Source organism: Pipistrellus hanaki, assembly GCF_964339955.1.
Source record: "Pipistrellus hanaki genome assembly, chromosome: 6".
Lineage (NCBI taxonomy): Eukaryota > Metazoa > Chordata > Mammalia > Chiroptera > Vespertilionidae > Pipistrellus > Pipistrellus hanaki.
The window spans coordinates 72552915-72573242 of record NC_140508.1 but is presented as its reverse complement, the minus strand read 5'-3'; the positions used below and the strand labels follow the sequence as shown (position 1 = coordinate 72573242).

Genomic DNA, 20328 nt, shown 5'->3' with positions numbered 1-20328 from the left:
ATGCCTTGTTGATATGTCTTTCACTGCATAATTTGGTTACATTGTATCATAATTCTTCTCTACATGTAAGCAGGCTTCTATTGGACTCCATTTCTCAAGGATAATGACTAAGAGCTTGGCATGTGATGTATACTCAATACATGTTTGCTCAACTGAACCCAGCTGTCTAAGTATAAATCTAATGGTTATTTCCAAAGGCATCAAAGCACTTGGAGTCTCGAAAAAATTTAGCAATTCTTTTTTTCTAGACCACAATCACCTTAGTAGTCAGGAATTATGAAGAAACCCCTTCCTGCCTTGCCATAAATAGAACTGGCTCAGTAACCCTCTGAGAGGTGAGTGCCAAGCTTGAAGAGAACATTAAGTCACAATGAACACCCCAATCAAGGCTAAGAAGAATACACAGCAAGAATCAAGTTCAATAACCACATTAAATCTCACTCTAAAAGAGGTAGGCTTATTAGCTCAATGAGTGAAGGAAGTAAAACAAGGAAATAAGTAACATTTGTCTCTGAGGTTACACAATAAGTGGATCTAACTAAAATCCTCCTCGTTGTCAAAGCTGTCCAACATAACCCACGTGAATTAACAACCTATTCCAACAAGCTCATTTGCTGTCATATAATACATATTCAATATATGTTTGTTAAACCATCATTCCCTGACTCATCCTGCAGAATGTATTGACCCAGACCCAAGAAGAACATCTAAAATCTTCACTGATTCCTTACAGAACATTTCAGACCAAATGAATTGGACAGTTTAATAACATACCTTTATTTAACCAAGCAGCCAGCAGTGTTTTAATTACAGAAACAAGCACTCAGGACCCACAGATGGTGCCTGATTGTTCTATTTTCCTTCCAGGGGTGTAAACCCAGATTTTTAAATCTTAACATGGTGACAAGAACACTGTATCCAGTTCTATGTGCCATCCAAATAATAGCCTTGGTCAAGTTTACAGCTGGGTCAATTAAGGAATATATTCACAGCTTTGTTATCAATTTATCATAATAATAATAAAATATTTCATACACGTAAAATGTAACATATCAAGGCCAAAGCTCTAACAAAAGACACGAATAAAGAATTTCCAGCTGAAATCTGACAACTTCCATTTACTTTAAGAAGAAAGTCCTGCAGAATACTATATGCTTGTTTTTGAGCTAATCTAGAAGCAAATAATTGCATATCAAGTGAAGAGTGATGAGATTTGACTGCTTACCAGGTGTGACATCAAGCAAAAGTCACTCATACTGCATTATTTTCCAAGCAGTATTTCTATCATTCAGCTTTCATATGAGGATAAATATCTTTTTAGTTCCAATAAAAATAAGTAAACATAAAGGCACCTGCCAGAAATTATAGTAACTCACTCATGCATTTCGAGAAAGATGATCTTAAAAGTCCTTGAAGTTTGAATGACCCAGTAAACTGAGGTTCTTTGAGCAAAAGACTGCAGAGATTCAGTATGTTTATTGTACTGTGAAGTTTACAACCTAGTTTTATTTCTTTAAGAGTTTTAAATTGCCTCTAAGCTGCAGTCAAGTGTTTTAGTAGTTTAAATCTTAGCTTCTGGATAAAATATTAAAATAAAATAAAATTAATTTACTAATTAATAAAATAGCTATTATTTGAGAACTCTACCCTTGAAGAGGCACTGTGTTATTTCATTCTCTTTATCCCACATTAATCCTGATAATAACTATAAAGGTGTAGGTATGATTATCATCCTTTTACAAATGAAGAAGCAAGGCCCAGAGATATTAGTTTACTTAAAGTAAGGGGCAGAGCCCAGATTTGAACCCAAATCCAGACTCCCAAAAAAGGAGAAGGAAAAAAAACACCTAATAAATTATTTTTTTCTATTTTTCTATTTTTTATCTTTATTGTTGAGAGTATTACAGATGTCTCCCTGTCCCCGCCTAATTGTCCTGTTCCACCAGTGCCTGCCTTGCCTCTATCCTGCACCACCCTATTGTCCGTGTCCAAGGGCAATGAATATATGCATATACATTCTTTGATTAATCTCTTCCCATCCCCTTTCCCTCTGAGATTCATCAGTTTGTTCCATGTTTCCATTATTTTTAAAGACCTGCTATTAAACCAAGTTGGTGGGGGGGAGGAATCCAGTCAACCATCCCATGTTTCACTGAAGACCCTAAATATAAACCCCATGGTAAGTGAGTACTATGAACCACACTAGGGAAGAAATCTGAAATACAACATATTAGTTTTACACATCCAGGTGATACATTATACATTTACCAACGCATACTGGAAGTCCTTGACTTAAATATCCAAAGTAATTTCAAACAATAGGTAAATATAAACTATTATTATCACTATTATGCAGAACTGAAGTCTCACCCCTATCTCTGGGGTTCTCTCACTCTGAAGCCCTAACCCTACATCTCTGATCTCTATGAGCATCACCAGAGGAAGAAGCAAGAAAGACAAGATGGTATCTGTGGTCCCAACAGCTCCAATAATCCATACCTGAAACTACGCTTCACTTCCTATTCTTCCTGTTCGGCACCCTCCGCTACCAAACGCTAAGATACCACGCTCTCATTTTGGCCTTAGGGAGTGGACCAGAGCACAGTAGAATAATGTCATAATCCAATGTCTTCCATCAGAGTGGGAGGGGAGAGGGGGCAAAACGATTTTTAAAAATCACTCACTGGAGAAGAGAAAAAACAGTGCTGGTGGAAAACCAAGAAGTGGCCAGAAAAAAAGGAACACATGGGTCATTTAAATCAGGTTACATGTAATTATTAAAATATATAGTTACAGATAGAGAGTTAATCTTTGTTGTTTTCTTTACATTAGTAAAGTTAAGCTGTTATTTCTCAATGCTGCCCAATACCACACTGGGCCAAATACAAGCACTAAAAAACTCAAGAAATAACAGAGCTATATTCCAGTAACAGGTGAATAGTGTTCCTGAAAAATTTAGAGCAAAAATGGAAGACACATGGCTAGATTATATTTACTATAAATATATTCAGAAAACCATTGTGAAGCTAATATTGGAATTACTATTCTATATTAAAAATCATATTTAAACTTCTAATTAGCAAATTCAAATATGCCTGTAAATATTCATCATAACTTAACGAAAAGCAAATGGACTTCCTCTTTTCAAAAAATAACATTGTCTGCTTTGAACACACTTGGTACTTCCAACTCCTAAGCTTTTCCAGGGTTCTGAGGCAAGAACTAGCTTTTTTCTAGAATTCTCCAACCCCAAAGGCATTTAGCTGTCAGTTTTCTCTGATCAGTTAGTTGGGTTCACCATTACTCAATTTTCCAACTTGCAAAATGTTGTTAACATTGTACCCCCCTTTCCTCCTCTTAAACTGAGGAATGAGTACATGACTTTTTATAAGTCCCTTACTGACTTTATTGGGGTTTCAGGAGAAAGCAAAAATAAATAGGTATGTTGAATTCACTACGCTTGAGAGCAAGCCCCACAAAATAATTTCTTGAAATAAATTTATATGGAACTCTTTTACGCCAAGGAAATGTAGTTAAGCAAGCCTTTTCCTCAGACTTGACAAGTCCCTAGCCTCTCTTCTCTCCACAAAGCTGTGCTAACAGGTTACTAAGCTCCGCAGGCCCACATGCCCTGCTCTCCCAGCTCTCAGCAAATGACCTGCCTGTCTTCCCCTCAGTATGCTCCCTCAATGCAAACCTGTGCTCTCCCTGAGCTGCTGATCCCAGTGGCCACCTCTTCGGACCATCCTCTCACCTTATCTCCTCCCACCCACCCCCCTTTTTTTGCTTCTATCTTCAGTCTTTCAACTGAGAATAGTTGTTTATTCTTAACTTTGCTCAACTGTTTGCAGATGGTTCTCTACTTCTGTCATTTCACCCTTCAAACTACCTGTACTACTGTATATTATCTATCCCTAAACAGTCCTTCTCACACACCTAATTCAGATATTCGCTGATAAAAGAATGTTTTCAGCTACTGCATAGTAAGGTTCCAATTTTTTCCATTTCAACAATATCTGTGCATTATACTTTCATAAACTGTAAAAAGACATTGGCAAAAAATATAAAGAAGACTTTACTATGTGATAAGAAGTCTCAAACTAACAACATGTAGGCTAAGATGAAAATAATTACACATGTCAAAAACAGCTAGTCTTCAACCTTAAAAAGATATTTACAGTTGAGTTTCCTATTGGTCCACCAGTTAAGGAAACTCAACTGTAAATAAAAAGAACAAAATGAAAAGAGCATGTATAAAAGTCTGAATTGCTAACTGTATAAAAGAGAACAGTCTGTCAGCACAGACAGAATCACCAATTATCAGACCTCACAGACGGCCCTTTCAATGACACAACCATCTTGACAATGTGGCCCTGGCTGGAAAAGTGTCATTTTCACACTGATTCTACCTTAGGCCACCCAGAATGTGGCCTAAGGTACACACATGCTTCTCCAACTTGAAGATGAGCAGGGAGTGAAGGTACAGACAGGGTACCTCAGGAAGACATTTGGCCCCAAAACAAACACAATGTATCTCTCAAGTGCATCAATTTACTTAATGTTCCATAATGAAAAATACTTTTATATGTAAACTAGAGGCCCGGTGCACGAATTTGTGCATGGGTGGGATCCCTTGGCCTGGCTGATGATTGGAGCCAATCGAGGCCGTCTCGCCCAGCCCTGATTAGAGCTGGCCAGCCAGGGAAAGGGACTGCAGGAGGTTAGCCAGCTGGGGAAGGTTAGCTGTGGAAGCACACTGACCACCAGGAGGCAGATCCTGCATTGAGCATCTGCCCCCTGGTGGTCAGTGCGCATCATAGCAACCAGTCCAACAGTTGTTCAGTCAACTGGTTGTAACTGTCACTTAGGCTTTTATAGATATAGACTAGAGGCCCAGTGTACAAAATTCATGCACAGGTAGGGTCTCTAGGCCTGGTCAGTGATCAAGGCTGATCTGTGGGGCAACTGGCAGGGTGATGGGGGAGAGGGGCCCTCTGGGACCTGTCTTGGCTGGCCTGGTGCCACGAGCTTGCTGGCCCTGCCCTCTGCCGCCTTGGGTTAGGGCCTGAGAGCTGGGGACAGCTTCTGCATTGAACATCTCCCCATTGGTGGTCAGTGTGCATCATAGCAACTGGTCGTTCCACTGTTTGGTCAATTCACAAATTAGGCTTTTATTATATAGGATAACTGATAATGTGGTTAAATAAAAGTATTAAAATTTACACAATTTTATGACATAATACAAACAAAGTGTTAAGGTTACAGTGCTGGTTGGGCTATCCTCTTAGGCTCTCTGGGGATAAACATTCACTCCATTCTTACTGCTAACACTTCCTGCAAAGATTTACAACTCCCTAAGCGAACTATGTTTTGGCACTGTTGGTCTCACAAAGACAAAGCCTAGCATTAACAAAACTGACAAAACTAGCAAGACACAATTCGATTAAAAGCTCTAATTTGTTAATAAAAATTAGATAATATTGTAAAAGCCTAATATGCAAATTATCCTATATAATAAAAGCATAATATGCAAATTGTCCCCTCAAGCAGTAGTTCAACCAGGAGACCAGGAGTTTGACCACTCACTACGACCTGTGTTGACCACCAGGGGGTGGCATGGAACACGGTGGGCGTTGGTGACATGGCACTGGCAGCAGTGGAGGCATTGCTGGCCCCAATGGGCCCCGACAAGAACGGGACAGTGGAAGGATGATGGATCAGGTGAGTGGGCAGTGCTAGGCCAAGGCAGGATGCCAGGCAGGGCTACGGGGCTGTGAGAGGTTGGGGGCGCAAGCTGGGGCTCAACCTCCACAGGCTACCCCAAGGGACCCCACCCATGCAGGAACTCATGCACCAGGCCTCTAGTAATATACAGTTAACAAACTTGGAAGGCTGATTATCAAACCAGGAAATTAAACATATTCGTGTCTTAAAACTCAAATCAATGTAAAAGCTCTAAGTAATAAGCAAGAACACCTAATGCAAGCAACGATGTGCTTTGAAAAATAAAGCCAAGAAATGCAAGACCATCACTGCCGTTGGCCTTAGAAAGAGAAGAGATAGCATGAAGGTTAGATGCAAAACACTGCGTTCCCCAAATTTCATTTGTTAACAATCCCATTCTTCCCTTTTACTTTCCAGGTTGTTACTTTTAATACTAAGGAATGAAATGCGAGCAACTGATCTTAAAAACTAGAAGCAAAAAAAAGAAAACTGTCAGCAATATCAAGAGAAAACAATAACCTTTTCCTGTATTTTCAGAAAAAAATAACATACATCAGAATCATAAAGCTATCCTTGAAAATGTTACTTCTGATCAAATAATCCCAAAGACATCCAGACTCAGAGACTATTGTTATATCTATGAAAGTTAACCTTTAATACTTACAAAAATCATCTGATTGGTTGTCTCACTTAATAATGCATTGCCCTAGTAATGGTACTTAAACTGACATCTGTTTTCTGAAAGAAATACCTATGATTTTTATTTTTATGTTTCATATGCATGAAATAAAAATAAAAGTTTCCATTTTACTGGCTGCCTTATTCTTTAAAAAAAAAAAAAAAAAAAGGATAAAAATAATGAGAGTCTTGGTTCTTTTAAATTAATATGGGGGAGAGGGGGGGAAAGAGTGACAGTGTCAGGTTATTTAAAAATGAAAATTATGAGAGGGCCGAAACCGGTTTGGCTCAATGGATAGAGCGTCAGTTTGTGGACTGAAGGGTCCCGGGTTCGATTCCGGTCAAGGGCATGTACCTTGGTTGCGGGCATATCCCCAGTAGAGGGTGTGCAAGAGGCAGCTGATCGATGATTCTCTCTCATCGATGTTTCTAACTCTGTATCTCTCTCCCTTCCTCTCTGTACAAAATCAATAAAATATATATTTTTTTAAAATTATGAGAGGAACAATAGAATTTTCAAAATTTTAATTTTATTCCTCAACTTTTGTGCTTATATGTTACACATGTGATTCCCAGAACATCTTCAAAGGCAATACTTACTGTAACTGCCAGATTTTTCTTCATAAGTAAAATGAAGTTGTAATTCCTCTTCTGACATCTCACAGATAAACACTTTCAACAAATAGCAAATAATAAACAAAGCATTGTTTGTCTGCCAAATGAAGATGTGACTAAAAAAGAAAAATCAAGGTCACATAAGAATCAATATTTAATCATGAGCACGATCAGTTTACTTTTAGTCAATGATTTCTTCATGATTGATCAATCGTTTTGCCTGTTGTATTTGTAATATTAGAATAATGTCCATATCTTTTAATGGCTCATGATTTATGACACTGAACCAGTGAAATCTATTACAGTTTACTTCATATTTCATTCTATGTATTTTATATAGCAAGTCAACATAATAAAAATATTATCCTTTAGGCATGATTGCTCTTTGTTCTTAACTTTATAGCTGTCCCACACACAGGCAATTCAAAGAAAAGAAAGCTAAAATAATTAAAAATACATAGTACCATAAAGAGAATATATGCAAATACACAACAAAATTTTTAAATGGAGTATCACCAGAAGCACAGTACAATATTTGCTTTTTATATTAATAACCGTGAACTCACAAGAAAAACTTTTGTTGTATTCAATATAATTTGCTTGGGAGCTGGACAATGAATAATCTCTTAAGAACTAACCAGAAAAAAAAATGGTATTAAAAAATGCTTGAGCACATTAAAGGTTAGCTTTCCACTGCATCTAATATAGAACTATAAATACCTAACCTGAATCTTCTTTCATCTAATGCAAGAAACTAAGGGAACAGATGTGGAGTGAAATAATACTCAAATTAAGTCATATGTATAGCAGTAATAATGAGGAATAATGACCTTTTTAGTAATAATTACATCACTATTAATCTACTTACATAATATATTTCTAGAAATTATCTAAAATGCTGAAAGCAGATTCCAGAATTCATCATCTCCCCCCAGTGACTTGGACAGCAAATTAAAACCTCTCTTGTACTTTTTCCCCTTAATAATAAATATAATTCCTTGAATAGCTTTTAAAAGATCATAATCAATTTCTAATAGTTGAAAATACTCCTTGTTAAATATGAAAAGAACATGATTAACCAGGCAGCTTACTTCCGACATTCTGCTGAAAGTTTCAGTTCTTTGGTTCTAGAAAGGAAGACCTTAATCAATGCACCAAGGTTTCCTGTTCGAGGATTGTTTTCAACTGCAAGAGAAAGAAAGATTTTAAAAAGTTAAAATTAAAAACCAAAAGCAAAGTGAGTGTATCATAACACTTATAAAATCAAATATCAAACTGAAGTTGCTCATGGATCAGCCTATTCTCAATAAGCAATAAGAGAAATTGCTACTTGGCTGGAATTATTTCTGAACAAAAAAACTATGTACAAAATGGAAGAGCTAGAAACATCAGGAGAAAATAGCCATCTTATCTGAGAATCCAAAACTGTAAAGATAACATGTAACAGTTAATATACAAACACAATTTACATACACACATCATTCTCTTTAGAAAAACAGATGCTTAAAAAGCTCAAAAATTGATCATTCATATCCCCAGTAATAGAATACTAGAGGCCCAGTGCCTGAAATGTGTGCATGGGGGGTTCCCTCTGACCAGCCTTCCCCCTCTCCAATTGGGGACCCCTTGAGGGATATCTGAAACTGGCAGTCAGACATCCCTCTCACAATCCGGGACCACTGCTCATCTGCCTGCCTGCCTGATCACCCCTAACCACCTCTGCCTGCCAGCCTGATCACCCCTAATTGTCCCCCCCACCCCCCCGCAGTCTGGTCGCTCATTACTGCCCCCTTCTGCTGGCCCGCCCCCAACTATCCCCCCTCCCCCACCAGCCTGGTCGCCCCACACAACCTGCTGTTCAGTCATTACTGTGATGGTGTCCTGGACAATTTGCATATTCCTCTATTATTAGTATAGATTAGGGGTGTCGAACTCAATCAGAGAAGGGGCCAAAATCTAAAATCCAGCCTAAATCGCGGGCCGAATGGTTTACTGAACAGTCATAAACTGACAATGTCATAAACTGACAGCGGAGTGCAGTGATGACAGCACGGTGCGGGCCACATTGCAAGGCCTGGAGGGCTGGATTTGGCCCACGGGCCTTGTGTTTGACACGTGGTATAGATAATAAACCATAAAGATAAAACTATTCAGATAATCACAAATTATTCTAATGAAAATGAAGACACATAAAGAAAGACACATAATGTGGCCAGTGAGGCACTATCTGACTAGGCAAAATTTTAAAGAATTTGTTTAAAATTTTTTTTCAAGTTTAAAAGATATTTCAACAAAGCCAGCTTAGAGTTGAGAAGACTGTATTAGAAATGTGAAGATCTGGCTTCTAGATCCAAGTCTATAATAAGGGAATATTGAAACTCAGGCAAATTATTTACTTCTCCACCTCAGTTTTCTCATCTGGAAAAGAAGCAACAGCTAATATATACTGAACAATACACTTAATGGCGTAAGCACGAATATGACCTCATGGCGTAAGCACGAATATGACCTCAATTTTACAGAGCCTCCCCTGTACATTCTTGCTTGTTCAAGGACACGTCGTTATCTACTGGCTCAAATCCTTGGCCCTGCACTATGCCAAACCAGCCCGTGTAATCAAGGAATTGGACCTGATGAAACTCTAAAGTTCTATCAGGCTGCAGAGCAAGACATAGGCTATGATTAATTTTGTGTGTCAACCCAGGTATCCAGGTATCCAGTTAACATTATTCCCTGTGTGTTGGGGAGAGGGTCTCTTCATTGAATCCGTAGACTGAGTAAAGCAGCTTGCCATCACCATGGAGGGCCCACAGAGTAAAGTCAGAGGAAGACTGAATTCTATCAGCCTGACTGTTGAGCTGAAACATCAGTCTTCTTCCGCCCTTAGATGGGATTCGCACCATTGGCTCTCCTAGTTCTCAGGCCTTTGGACGTGGACTGGAATTTATACCGTTAACTTTCCTGGGTCCTCGAGCATGTACACCAGATCACAGGATTGTTCAGCCTTCGTAGTCATGTGAGCCAATTTCTGATAATAAATCTCATTTTATATATGCCAGGTGTCTCAAAAAAAAAAAAATCCTATATAATAAAAGGGTAATATACCAATCAACGAAATGGTAGAATCACCTGTCGCTATGACATGCAATGACCACCAGGGGGCAGACATCCAACACAGGAGCTGCTCCCAGGTGGTCAGTGTGCTCCCACTGGGGGAGGGCCACTCAGCCACAAGCCAGGCTGACGGCTGGTGATCACAGCAGTGGTGGTGGGAGCCTTCCTGCCTCCACAGCAGTGCTAAGGATATCTGACTACAGTTTAGGCCTAAGCCGTCAGTCAGACATCCCCCAAGCGCTCCTGAACTGCTAAAGGGCATAGGCTGGGCTGAGGGGCCCTCCCTGCTGGAGCACAAGTGCCGTGCACCGGGCCTCTAGTGTAGGGGTGTCGAACTCAATCAGAGAAGGGGCCAAAATCTAAAATCCAGCCTAAATCGCGGGCCGAATGGTTTACTGAACAGTCATAAACTGACAATGTCATAAACTGACAGTGGAGTGCAGTGATGACAGCGCGGTGCGGGCCACATTGCAAGGCCTGGTGGGCTGGATTTGGCCCGCGGGCCTTGTGTTTGACACATGTGCTCTAGTGTATACATATTTCAGCGGACAGCTCAATTTTGAAAATGAAATGTATTTTAATAAACACTGCCTTTATAATTATTCAAAGTGTGTACGTACATTTTTAAGGGACACTATATATATATATACATATACATATACATATACATATACATATACATATACATACATATACATATACATATACATATACATATACATATACATATACATATACATATACATATATATATATATATATATATATATATATATATATATATATATATCTTCATTCTACGGATTCTGTTTCCCTGGAAAACCTGACTAATAGAGCATGGAAGCACAGAAAAATTCAACTTAGCCCAGCCTTCGTGGCTTAGTGGTTGAGCGTCGACCAGGAAGCCGTGGTTCAATTCTCAGTCAGGGCACATGCCTGAGTTGTGGGCTCGATCTCCAGTGTGGGGCATGCAGGAGGCAGCCAATCAATGATTCTTTCTCATCATCGATGTTTCTATCTCTCTCTCCCTCTCCCTTCCTTTCTGAAATCAATGAAAATATTTTTTTTTTTTAAGAATTAATCCTAAGGGAGAGACTATTTTTAGTCAGAACCTTTACTTTTACTGATGGAAGAAAAAGAAATTCAGAAAGGCTATATGTTGGGCCCAAAGTCAACAACATGTTAGTGACAAATGCCCAGTCTTTTCACTTTATCAATGGTTTTCAAACTGTGAGATTCTAGAGTTCTGGGGTATTTTTTCACTTTTGAAATACATTTTTAACTATTTTGAAAACAAGAAATGCAAATACACACATTGGCTTGTGCTGCCAGAAGAATTCATTTTATGCAGATCTGAGAATTATGCTTTTGCTGCCATTTCTATGCATAATATCTAAACTTCCGTGTCAAAGATATAAAAATATGTCGTTCTCCAGAATTTTTTATCCAGGTCTGCACATACATACTTTAAAAATGTACATGGATATAAGCACACCATTACAGCGTATCTGCTCTGTGCCCATAATTGGCAAGTTAACTTGGTCTATCTCCCAGATATGTGTTCCTGCCACGGCCTGAGAGTCAATGCATGTAACTGTATAACTTTCTCATTATGACAGAAATTCTAGTAGCTTGCTGTTACACGTGTCACTCATGAACTAGTGGCAACAGTATTGTCTGAGAGCTGTTGGAAGTGCAGAATCTCAGGTCCACCCTACACCTAATGAAGTTGATGTGCTTTTCAAAGGTTAATGTATATTTAAATCACATTTAAAGTTTAAATTCTGACTCTGCCCATGTGAAGTGTGATCTGAGACTCTGCGTCGCTAACAGCTCCCTGCTGCTGGCTGGAGAGCCCCTGCTCTGTGTGCTGTAAATTAGGGCAGGCCTGGCCCAGCTTTCATAATCAAGAATAAGTGGATGATTAGATATTAATATTAGATATTGTTATAGTTTCTCTATGAAACACAAATTTCCTACCTTCAATCTTTGGGCTTAGTTTGATGAAAGAATATCATAAGGTTTCAAGATAAACTGTTTCTTTTAAAAAAAAAAATAACCCAGTTACTGTTTGCAAGTGTGTCTTTATGTAAATTAACATTATCTAGCTATTGTAAACCAAAGCAAAATACTAATATAAAGAGTTGAAGCTGATATAATTCAGAACCCCAACTTTACAATCTTGTTTATTCAACAGCCCCTTTATTACTGAATTACTTTATAATTGTTTTAATTTATAAATATCTAGCTATTAAAAAATAAGCCTGTCTATTGGAAAGATCAATCAAACTACTAGACAGATGTAATGAAAACTCTGTGTACCTTTTTCAACCATTTGGCACGTATTATTGAGCTCCTTATATGTATCAGCACTGTTTCAGGTATAAGAAAATACTTATCAACAGAATTCCCTGTATTTTTATTTTATTTTATTGATTTCAGAGAGAAAGGGAAAGAGAAATAGAAACAGCAATGATGAGAGAGAATCAATGATTGGTTGCCTCCTGCATGCCCCACACTGAAGACCGAGCCCACAACCCGGGCATGTGCCCTGACCAGGAATCAAACCATGACCTCCATGTGCCCTGACCAGGAATCAAACCGTGACTTCCTGGTTTTTAGGTCGATGCTCAACCACTGAGCCATGCTGGCTGGGCTCTTTGTCATAATAAAGCTGACATTATAAGATAGTTAAGTTTCCACAGTACTCTTCTGGGCAAGATGCAAATGGGCAATTAGTTAATAAATGTAAGTATACTCAGTGATGTTTCAACAACAGGTATAATATTCCAAAATACCTCAATGGACTTGAACAGGATCAAACCTAGTTGGTAAAAATCAAATACTATGTTAAAGATGAATGAGCTTCAGGAGCCAGAGTAGGAACAGGGACATCTGACAGGAAGGCAGAAAAGCATAATGGAACTAGACTACAGATCTGACCAGGTTCAAACCCCAGCTTTCCCTGATTAGCTGTGTGACACCTGGCAACTTACTTAACCTCCCCACACCTCATCAGTTTCCTCATTGTGCAACTAGGATCATAGTACTTAATCACAATAACTCATTTGCCTTTTGAGCTTAAACTTGTAGAAATCTATTAACTAATTTGGCCTTTTGTATAAAGAAGGCAATTCTTCATGTCTACGGGAGTGCAACCAAGGTCTGGGTAACACTCATGTAAGGGTTTTATAAAGAGGATTTCCACCTGAAGAGAGAGGTTGAACCTCCTTCAGGCCCTGAAACAACCTTTCCCAATATCTCACTAACATACCCATGAGCCACAAAACCCAATAACCAATATAGAGGAAACACAGAGGACAGAAACAATTCAATCAACAAAATCTACATTATGGGAAACTTTATGACCCATTTTCTTTTTTTAAATTACTTTTTATTTTTTTACCTAGAGGCCCAGTGCATGAAATTTGTGCACTGGAGGTGGGGGTCCCTCATCCCAGCCCTTGCCCTCTTGCAGTCTGGGACCCCTCAGGGGATTTCTGCCTGCAGGCTTGGGGAGCGGGCCCAAGCTGGCAGGCAGACATCCCTCTCGCAGTCCAGGACTCCTTGCTCCTTACTGCCCACCTGCTCACTGCTCCTTTCTGCTCAGCTTGCTGCTTCTTAGTGCTGCCATGGAGGTGGGAGAGGCTCTGCCACAGCCACTGCACTTGCCAGCCATCAACTGGCCTATGGCTGAGTGCACTCCCCCTATGGGAACACACTGACCACAAGGGGGCAGCTCCTGCATTGAGCGTCTGCCACCTGGTGGTAAGTGCATGTCATAGCAACCAGTCATTCGGCCAGTTGTTCTGCTGTTTGGTCTATTTGCATATTAGGCCTTTATTATATAGGATTACAGTTCACATTCAATATTATATTAGTTTCAGGTGTAGAGTATAGTGGTTAGACATTTATATAACTTACAAGATGATCCCATCAATAAATTTAGTACCTGACTCCACACATAGTATTACCATATTATTGACTATATTCCCTCTGGTGTACTTTACATCCCCACCACTTTCTTTAATAAATTGAGAAAAGAAAAAGGATACAAATGCAGGAAGAAACTACCTATGAGAAGAATCGTAAAAATATATCAACCAATAATAATGTGAGGACCTTATATTGCTCCAGATTCAAACAATTAAAAATTTGAACACTGAATGAATATTTTATGATGTTAAAAATTGTTTTTTAATAAAATAACGGTATTTATTGTCTTTAAAAAATCCTTATTATGAGATACATAATAAAATATTTCTGGATGAAATTATATAATGTCTGAGGTTTGTATCAAATTAATATGTGAAGATAGATGAATGATATGATGTCTGAGATTTGTGTCAAATTAATTACATGAGGCTATGTTTGTTGTCTGTGCACTTTTCTGTACATACGTCATACTTCAATAAATGACTGAGGTACAAATGAAACATGATTGGCCATGAAAATGATTGAAACTGGAAGATGAGTATATGGGAGTTTGTTATATTATTCTGTCTGCGTTTGGATGAATGTAAAAAAATTAAAAATAAAATACCCATGAGAACAAGATACAAGCTCACAAAAATGCTGAATTATGATACAGTTCTTCTTCCAAAAAACAGGAAACAATTCCACTAACTACAAATTATAAAAACCTGAAAGACAGATGTATTTGGTAACCATTAGCAAGCCTAACTGCCTGAAAGTACTTTTGAGGAACAAGTCTTCTTCTTACTGTCTACCCCAACCAGAAAATTTATGTGACTCCTCCAAGTTAATTTTCTATACAGATTCAAAAGCTACAACTCCCAGAATATAACAGGCAACAAGAAGGAAACAAGCCAAACCCAGAACAACTATGCTAGAGGGTAGAGGTAGGAAAAAAATGTTGATCCAGCTGTTGAATTTGGGAGATTTTAGGATTTGCTCACCCTCCAAAACCAAGGAGTGGAGACAATGGAAAGTCTCAGTTAAACCAAGCAAACATGTACAAAACATGTTCTAGAAGTCAGGCCAGAACACAGCACAAGCCTACCTTCCAAGTAAAACGACAGATTCAGCAAGCTCCTCTAGAAACAACACAGGAGCAGGGTTAATAGACATACCCTCCGGCAGCAAGCACTGTGCCTTCATGGGTGCTCACTCTCTGCCTTCTCCCTGCTTTATTTTTCTGAAGAGTCATCATTATATAAAATATATGTATTTATTATGGTCTGGCTTCCCCGTTAAGATAGATTCATGAGGTCAGAGGTCAGTCTTTATTGCAGTCACTCACCCAGCTTATAAGGATATAGGCTATCATATTATAGGTGCTCAAGAAATATTTGCTGGTTTAATGAGTAAGAAGAAAACAATAGTAACAACAAAATAAGGAACAGGATATGCTGAAACCTCAGCAGAAGAGCTGAATCACAATTGGCAAAAAGAGCTTTGGTACACAACCATCATTAGTGGAAAATAGGAAATGAACCATTTATTTTAAAAGGAACAAAAAGCACCCGGAAAAAATTAGTATAATGAAAAGAGAGAACTGACACATTAGAAAAACTAGACTGATTAAAAATGCAACAACTAAAAGATTCATTAGAATCTTTTTAAAAAAATATATTTTATTGATTTTTTACAGAGAGGAAGAGAGAGGGATAGAGAGTTAGAAACATCGGTGAGAGAGAATAATCGAAGAGCTGCCACTTGCACACACCCTACTGGGGATGTGCCTGCAACCAAGGTACATGCCCTTCACCAGAATCGAACTTGGGACTTTCCAGTCCACAGGCTGATGCTCTCTCCACTGAGCCAAACCGGTTTCGGCTCATTAGAATCTTAAAAGACAAGAAGTATAATGTATAAACATTGAACCCAAGATAAAAAAGAGGAATTAGAAGAAAAGGACAAAGATGAAGAAAAAGAAGATGCAGAAGGCAAAGAACAGAATCCGACCTGAACCTCACAGGTGACGATACCAAGTTGGAGAAGAAATAAAACAAGTAAAACCAAAGCCATAACTACAGAAAATTTCAGAATTGAAAAAGCTCACAAAAATGCTTTTTAATAAACCAATAAAAAGACCTCATCAAATTACAGGCAAAATCACCAAGTATAATGAGGAACATTTAATCAGAATGGTTACAGGGAAAACAGACTTATGAACAAAGAAACAAGAAATGACGGTCTCTGACTACCTCTCAGGTTAATACTGGATGCCACAAAGGAGCAGATGAATTTCTCCAGAGTTTAGAGGGAGATGACAGGGAAGAAGTTTGTGTACAAGGAAGTTGTCTGTCATGCTTGACTGACTCCTGCACTGCCAACGGAAAACGAATCCAAGGAACCATTGGAAGCAAGCAAACGGAGAGGGAAACAACATAAACACAGCAGCAGCTGCCAGGTGCTGAGGCGGCAGGATTTCAAGTGAACTCCCCATCAGAGGGCCCTGGTTACTGCCTCGGGCTTTCCATGGACATCCCTGCAGGGCCATGCCTGAGAACAACCACATCTCATGGCTAACAGCCATCCCCCAGAACTCAGTAAACTCAGAAATAGTAATAGGAGACCCAGAAGGAATGGACAGAGAGAAAAGAGTATCTGAGAAAGTTGTGGAAAATAAAACCTCCCTGTATTTCTCAGTGTTCCTGTAAAAAAAAAAAAAAAACTAAAAAAAAAACCCTTTGTCTCCTGGGTCTGCAAAACATATATGCTATGAAGTGAGAGAATGTCTGCTTTTACTTCTCCTAGGATCATTTCACATACCATCAGGATTAGAATTGTAGCCCCGTGTTTAAAACTTCCTTATCTCACTGAAAGCCAAGCAGTTACATCACAAGATAAGCACCTAAGCCGACTCCAAAGGCGTAGGGGAGACTACAATATCATCTTCCTAAGCATCCACATTTCAAAGAGACATGAGGTCCCAGAACTTGAAAACACCTCTAGGTCTAAAAAGCCAAGGCAGGGAGGCAGGGGGAGTGCACCTGGCTCCTGAAGAGCTTTTATTTACACACCGCGGGGTGGAGTAAAGAGGAGAAGAGGGGGGCGGCGAACGCCTTCCCCTTTATAGGAAGAAAGTCACACTCCCGCCCCCCGCTACTCACAGAAAACAACTGGCCTGGCTCTCAAAGCATCTCCTAGCAGATAAGAACTAGGACAAAGAAGGAACAATGCATTTACCACGTTTCCCCAAAAATAAGACATCCTCCAAAAATAAGACCTACTTACAGGTTTTCTTCTGAGTGAAATATAAGGCATCCCCCGAAAATAAGCCTCCCCCCTCCCCCCGGCTAAACATGAGAGATTTGGTCCACTGATTCTGAAAGAAATGGAGTTACAAGAAATTCACCAGGAAATTCAGGAATTGGATTGTTATGATGATATTCCAGAAGATGATGACATGATTGTCATTGAATAAATGAGTAAATTCTTGATACTGTAGGATTCACAGTTTGTCTGGTTTGTGTTGACAACTACTGTACTACTGTACCGTATACAGGTAATAAATTTCCTTTATTTTCATTTAACAATAAATGTGTACCGTATTCTTCTTCATGGAAAAATAAGACATCCCCTGAAAATAAGACCTTGCGCATCTTTGAGAGCAAAAATTAATATAAGACACTGTCTTATTTTCGGGAAAAAAGGGTATTATTTACAGTGATGTACTTAATAACAACTCTGTCTCTGATCCAGAAAACCTGTGGGCATGCAGGGAAAAAAGTAAGAAAAATTAACATTAAAAGCCCAACAAAAATAATGGCCACAAATGTCCCAAAATTGAAGGAAAAACATTAATCTAAGTATCCAAGAATATCAACATATTCCAAGTAGAATAAAAAATAAATTTAAAAATTTTAAGGTAAGGAGAAAATCTTAAAAGCAGCAAGAAAAAAACAACACTCATCATTCATAGGGGAGCAACAATACAATTAAACAGACTTCCCATCTGAAAGAAAGGAGACTAGAGGACAATGGAATGATACCATCAAAAGAATTTTTAGCCGAAACCGGTTTGGCTCAGTGGATAGAGCGTCAGCCTGCGGACTGAAAGGTCCCAGGTTCGATCCTGGTCAAGGGCATGTACCTTGGTTGCGGGCATATCCCCTGTAGGGGGTGTGCAGGAGGCAGCTGATCAATGTTTCTGACTCTCTATCCCTCTCCCTTCCTCTCTGTGAAAAATCAATAAAATATATTTTCTAAAAGAATTTTTAAAATATCAACCAAGAAGGGGGGGAAAGGAGACATATGTAGTACTATTTGTAATACTTTAAACAAAATAAAAAAATTTTTTAAATATATTTTATTGATATTTTACAGAGAGGAAGGGAGAGGGATAGAGAGTTAGAAACATCGATGAGAGAGAAACATCCATCAGCTGCCTCTTGCACACCCCCTACTGGGGGATATGCCCGCAACCAAGGATACCTTGACCGGAATCGAACCCGGGACCTTTCAGTCCGCAGGCCAAAGCTCTATCCACTGAGCCAAACCAGTTTCGACAACAAAATAAAAATTTAAAAAATAATAATAAAATATCAACCAAGAATTCTATATCCAGAAAAATCTTTCAAAAATGAAGACAAGGAGGATGGTGGGCAACTTTACAGCGAAGTAACTTGACAAACACAACCCTGACCAAGTAATCAAGGTCAGTATCATCAGTGATAGCACTTAGTCCTAATATGATGTGTTGAGAACAGCACTTCACCTCTGTGGTCTTCCTCCTACAGACCCATCACCCCAGTGTAACCATGAGAAAAACATCAAACAAACTCAAATCGAGGGAAATTCAGAAAAGTACCCTATTAGTACTCCTTAAAACTCTAAAAATCATCAAAAGTATGAAAAATCCAAAAAACCATTGCAGACCAGAGAAGGCTAAGGAGATATAACTAAATACACTGTGGTATCATGAATTTGATCCTGGAGAAGAAAAAGGACAGTAAGAAATAACTAGTGAAATCTGAATAAAGTATTGAGTTTAGTTAACAGTACTGTATCAGTGGTGATTTTCTGATTGTGACAAATGTAACATAGTAATGTAAGATGTTAACAATAAAGAAAACTGATGAGAGTTCTATGGGAACTCTATAGCTCTATAACTTTTCTGTAAATCTAAAGCTACTCTAAAATTAAGTTTTTTATTTAAAAAATCTCAATAGATTTAACAGCATATGACATACAATAGAAGACAAGATTAGTAAACAAAAGGCAGGTTAAAAGAAAATATACTCTTGAAGGTCAGAGAAGGGAAAAAATTGAACATAAAAAGCCCAACAAAAATAATGGCAACAACAAACTTTCCAAAATTGATGGAAAAACATTAATCTATACTAAAAAAAGAAAAGAAAAAAAAAGAAGTCTTAACAGACATATGAGACATACTGAAAATGTTAAAAGAAGTACAATAGAAGTCCCAGAGGAAAGGAGAAACAGAATAGGATAGAAACAGTGTATAAACCAATAATGGCTGAGAATTTTCCAAAACTGATGAAAGATATCAACCAACAGATTTAAGAAGCTCTACAAACGGCAAACAGCAAAAAAAGAAAGCCACTTCTCAGCACATCATTCTAAAATGCCAAAAACCAAAGGACAAGGAGAAAAACTTTAGAACATCCCAAGAAAAAAAATCTATTATTTTCAAAAGGAAAACAATAACATTGACAGCTTTCCTCTCAACGAAAATGAGAGAAGCAGAAAAATAGAGTGATGTCTTTAAAGTACCACCTAGTCCTTAGCAATAAAACATGCTTAGCAGAGTCTATTACCACTACTGAAAATTAACCAAGCATGTGTTTTATTGCTAATGACTGAATGGTACATTCTAGTAACATCAATGAGCACCATGAATAGAATTATTATTATTATTATTATTATTATTATTATTATCATCATCATCATCAAGAAAACATTAACTCAATTCATATTACACTATCAAAATTTATAATAGAAAATGTCAAGTAAGTACCCACACACACACATATGCATACATACATATACACATGCTCATTTCCCCACCTTACCTAAAGATCTGCAAACTGAAATAGTTGCCTCCTCCAAGAGCTTCAAATCAGTACTGGAAAGATAGAAGAAGAAAGATAATTAATAATGATAACACTAAATATATACATGCTAAAGAAATATATAAAAATAAAGAAGAGAAAAATAATTTAGAAGGAAAATATGATATACTAGAGGCCCGGTGCACAGATTCGT

General features: G+C 38.3%; 1 protein-coding gene across 5 annotated transcripts in view; it reads right to left on the bottom strand.

Moving 5' to 3' along the window:
• Positions 1-20328, bottom strand: part of DYM (dymeclin) — a 319690-nt gene that overhangs the window by 184265 nt on the left and 115097 nt on the right. For all 5 annotated transcript variants that reach the window (XM_084888932.1, XM_084888931.1, XM_084888929.1 and 2 more), the window contains 3 exons: positions 20136-20188; positions 8109-8202; positions 7003-7133 (listed from right to left, as the gene is read on the bottom strand). In XM_084888932.1, coding sequence (XP_084745058.1) covers positions 7003-7133; positions 8109-8202; positions 20136-20188 — 278 coding nt within the window. The remainder of the gene's footprint in view (positions 1-7002; positions 7134-8108; positions 8203-20135; positions 20189-20328) is intronic.